Consider the following 3,958-nt stretch of genomic DNA (forward strand, 5'->3'; position numbering starts at 1 on the left):
TTTTCCATCTCCTCCATCTCCTGCATCCTCCTTTTCCCTCCTTTGTCTCCATCTCCCTTCTTTTCCATCCATCCCTTTTTTCCTCCATCCCTTTTTTTCTCCATCCCTTTTTTCCATCCATCCCCCATCCATCCCCCATCCATCCATCCATCCATCCATCCATCCATCCATCCATCCATCCATCCATCCATCCATCCATCCATCCCTTTTTTCCCCCATCCCCTCCCCATCCCTCCCCATCCCCGTTTCCCACTCTCCCATGCCCCATTCCATGTTTTCCCTCGCAGGATCTGCCCCGGATCCCCCCGGCCCCGCGGGGATGGAGGAGCTGGGCCAGGCCTTCGACTTCGAGGACAGCGAGGAGGAGGAGGAGGAGGAGGAGGGGGAGGACGAGGACTCGGATTCGGGAGCCGATCCCTGCCCTGATCCCGGAGCCGATCCCGGAGCCGATCCCGGTGCTGACGTCGCTCTCCAGGCGCCCCCGCGCCGGCGGCGCCCACCCAGCTCCGGTGAGAGCATTCCTGGGACTCTTGGTGTGGAATTCCTGTTCATTCCCAGTGCAGAATTCCCAGTGTTCCCGTGTGGAATTCCTGTTCATTCCCGGTGCGGAATTCCCGGTATTCCCAGTGTGGAATTCCTGCTCATTCCCAGTACAAAATTCCTGCTTATTCCTGGTATGGAGATCCCGGTATTCCCCTGTGGAATTCCTGGTCGTTCCCAGTGTGGAATTCCCAGTATTCCCCTGTGGAACTCCTGTTTATTCCCGGTGCAGAATTCCCCGTATTCCCAGTGTGGAATTCCCAGTATTCCCTTGTGGAATTCCTGCTCATTCCCGATGCAAAATTCCTGCTCATTCCCCGTGCGGAATTCCCAGTATTCCCATGTGGAATTCCTGTTCATTCCTGGTATGGAGTTACTGGTATTCCTGTGTGGAATTCCCAGTGTTCCCAGTGTGGAATTCCCATTCATTCCCGGTGCAGAATTCCCAGTACTGCCAGTATGGAATTCCCCCTCATTCCCAGTGTGGAATTCCCAGTATTCCCCTGTGGAACTCCGGTTCATTCCTGGTATGGAATTCTCCGTATTCCTTTGTGGAATTCCTGCTCATTCCCGATGCAGAATTCCTGCTCATTCCCCGTGTGGAATTCCCAGTATTCCCAGTGTGGAATTCCCATTCATTCCCAGTGCAGAATTCCCAGTATTCCCAGTGTGGAATTCCCAGTATTCCTATGTGGAATTCCTGCTCATTCCTGGTGTGGAATTCCCGCTCATTCCCAGTATGGAATTCCTTCTCATTCCTGGTATGGAGTTCCCAATATTCCCAGTGTGGAATTCCTGTTCATTCTCAGTGCAGAATTCCCAGTGTTCCCGTGTGGAATTCCTGCTCATTCCCAGTACAAAATTCCTGCTTATTCCTGGTATGGAAATCCTGGTATTCCCATGTGGAATTCCTGTTCATTCCTGGTACAGAATTCCCCGTATTGCCAGTGTGGAATTCCCAGTATTCCCTTGTGGAATTCCTGCTCATTCCCGATGCAAAATTCCTGCTCATTCCCCGTGCGGAATTCCCAGTATTCCCATGTGGAATTCCTGTTCATTCCTGGTATGGAGTTACTGGTATTCCTGTGTGGAATTCCCAGTGTTCCCAGTGTGGAATTCCCATTCATTCCCGGTGCAGAATTCCCAGTACTGCCAGTATGGAATTCCCCCTCATTCCCAGTGTGGAATTCCCAGTATTCCCTTGTGGAATTCCCACTCATTCCCAGTATGAAATTCCTGTTTATTCCTGGTATGGAGATCCTGGTATTCCCATGTGGAACTCCTGCTCATTCCCGGTGTGGAATTCCTGATATTCCCAGTATTCCCGGTACATCCCGGGGTGCTGACGCTGCTTCTCTTTGCTTTCCTTCCCCGCAGAAGGGCTGGAGCCGGAGACCCAGGAAGGGTGAGTGGGATTTGGGGAATTTTGTGGGATTTCCAGGGAATTTTGGGGGGTTCTGGTGGGATTTGGGGCATTTTGTGGGATTTCCTGGGAATTTTGGGGGGTTCTGGTGGGATTTGGGGCATTTTGTGGGATTTCCTGGGAATTTGGGGGGTTCTGGTGGGATTTGGGGCATTTTGTAGGATTTCCCGGGAGTTTTGGGATTCTGGTGGGATTCCAGGAAGTTTCCTGGGATTTCCAAGGAGTTTCTTGGGATTTTGGCGGGGGGGGGGGTCTCAGGAGGGTTTGGTGGGAATTCCGGGAGTTCTGGTGGGATCTTGGGTCCCGTGATGGATCTCTGGGATCCGTCCCCTCCGTTTGGTGTCGCAGCTGCTGCCGTGCCTCAGTTTCCCCCAGCTTCTCTGCATTTCAAAGAGCTCCGAGCTGGAGAGCTCTGGGATTTTGGGATCTTTCCCATCACCCCTGAGCGTGTCGGCAGAACATCCCTAAAAACCTGGGAACGACCCTAAATCCTGGGATCCCAAGGAGCAGATGGTGGGGGGGTGTGAAATTCCTGTAAAAAATTCCTTATTTTGCTCCTGTGGTGGGAATGGGGGTGACAGCGGGTGGGAGCTTTGGGAGCCCCCGATCCCAGGGGATTTGCCCTCGATCCTGAGGGATTTTTCCCTGGAATGCTCCCGCAGGATCCCGGCACAGGTGAGCAATGGCGAAGCCGGAGGAGATTCCCAGATCCGGACCCGCACCTGGAAAAGGGAGAGCATCTGCCGAGGTGGGGAAAGGCTGGGATTGAACCCCCGGGATTAAACCTCTGGGATAACCCCTGGGATTAAACCCCCGGGATAACCCCTGAGATTAAACCCCTGGGATTAACCTTTGGGATTAACCCTTGGAATAACCCCCTGGGATAACCCCTGAGATTAAACCCCCAGGATAACCCCTGGGATTAAACCTTGGGATAACCCCTGGGATAACCCCTGGGATTAAACCCCTGGGATTAAACCTTGGGATAACCCCTGGGATAACCCCCGGGATAACCCCTGAGATTAAACCCCTGGGATTAACCTTTGGGATTAACCCTTGGAATAACCCCCTGGGATAACCCCTGAGATTAAACCCCCAGGATAACCCCTGGGATTAAACCCTGGGATAACCCCTGGGATAACCCCTGGGATAACCCCTGGGATTAACCCCTGGGATTAACCCTTGGAATAACCCCCCGGGATAACCCCTGGGATTAACCCTTGGGATTAACCCTTGGGATAACCCCTGGGATTAAACCCCCAGGATAACCCTGGGATAACCCCCAGGATAACCCCTGGTAGGATCGGGAAGGTTCCTGCACCCCGTTGGGGTCCTGGGCTGCTGATCCCGATCCCAATCCTGATCCCAATCCCGATCCCAATCCCGATCCCAATCCTGATCCCAATCCCGATCCCAATCCCGCTCCCGGTGTTCCCAGGGGAGCGTTTCTCCTTCCCGGAGGTGGAGGACGAGGTCATCTATGACGATGTTCCCTGCGAGGGCCTGGACGTGGATCAGGATGGTACGGGAGCGCTCTTCCTGCTTTTCCAGCCGGGAGCCGCCTCTTCCCGGTTTTCCAGGGGCCCCCATCCCGTTTTCTGTCAAGAGGGGATGGGAGTCCCATCCTCCAGGAGGCTGTGGGTGGGAATAACCAGGGAAATCCCGGGATCTGGGAGGGATGGAGCTGCTCCCAGAGGGCTGCAGGACCCCGAGGGTTCCAGAGAATGGGAATTCTGGGGTTGTGCACTAGGATTCCCCAATTCCCAAAATTCTCCTTCCCCCCTCATTCCTGTCGCTCCCAGGGGTTCAGTTTCCCCTGGATTCACCCATCCATCCCGGAGTGCTCCCAGCTCCCTTCCAAAGAGTCAAAGCCCAGAATTCCCATGGCTTGGGAGCGCAGGGGAAAGCGGGAATGGAGCGGGAAAAGTGGGAGTGGAGCGGGAACGGGAATGGAGCGGGAATGGAGCGGGGATTGAGTGGGGATGGGAATGGAGC

The 3,958-nt window shown here is 54.4% G+C and overlaps 1 protein-coding gene across 1 annotated transcript in view; it reads left to right on the plus strand.

Moving 5' to 3' along the window:
• Positions 1-291: 291 nt before the first annotated feature.
• Positions 292-3,958, plus strand: part of ARHGEF10L (Rho guanine nucleotide exchange factor 10 like) — a 48,705-nt gene continuing 45,038 nt past the window's right edge. The window contains exons 1-4 of the mRNA XM_031062979.1: positions 292-509; positions 1,918-1,945; positions 2,626-2,711; positions 3,402-3,485. Of these exons, the coding sequence (XP_030918839.1) occupies positions 320-509; positions 1,918-1,945; positions 2,626-2,711; positions 3,402-3,485 (388 nt within the window). The 5' untranslated portion in view covers positions 292-319. The remainder of the gene's footprint in view (positions 510-1,917; positions 1,946-2,625; positions 2,712-3,401; positions 3,486-3,958) is intronic.

Source organism: Geospiza fortis, unplaced genomic scaffold (genome assembly GCF_000277835.1).
Source record: "Geospiza fortis unplaced genomic scaffold, GeoFor_1.0 scaffold4, whole genome shotgun sequence".
In the NCBI taxonomy this organism is placed as follows: domain Eukaryota; kingdom Metazoa; phylum Chordata; class Aves; order Passeriformes; family Thraupidae; genus Geospiza; species Geospiza fortis.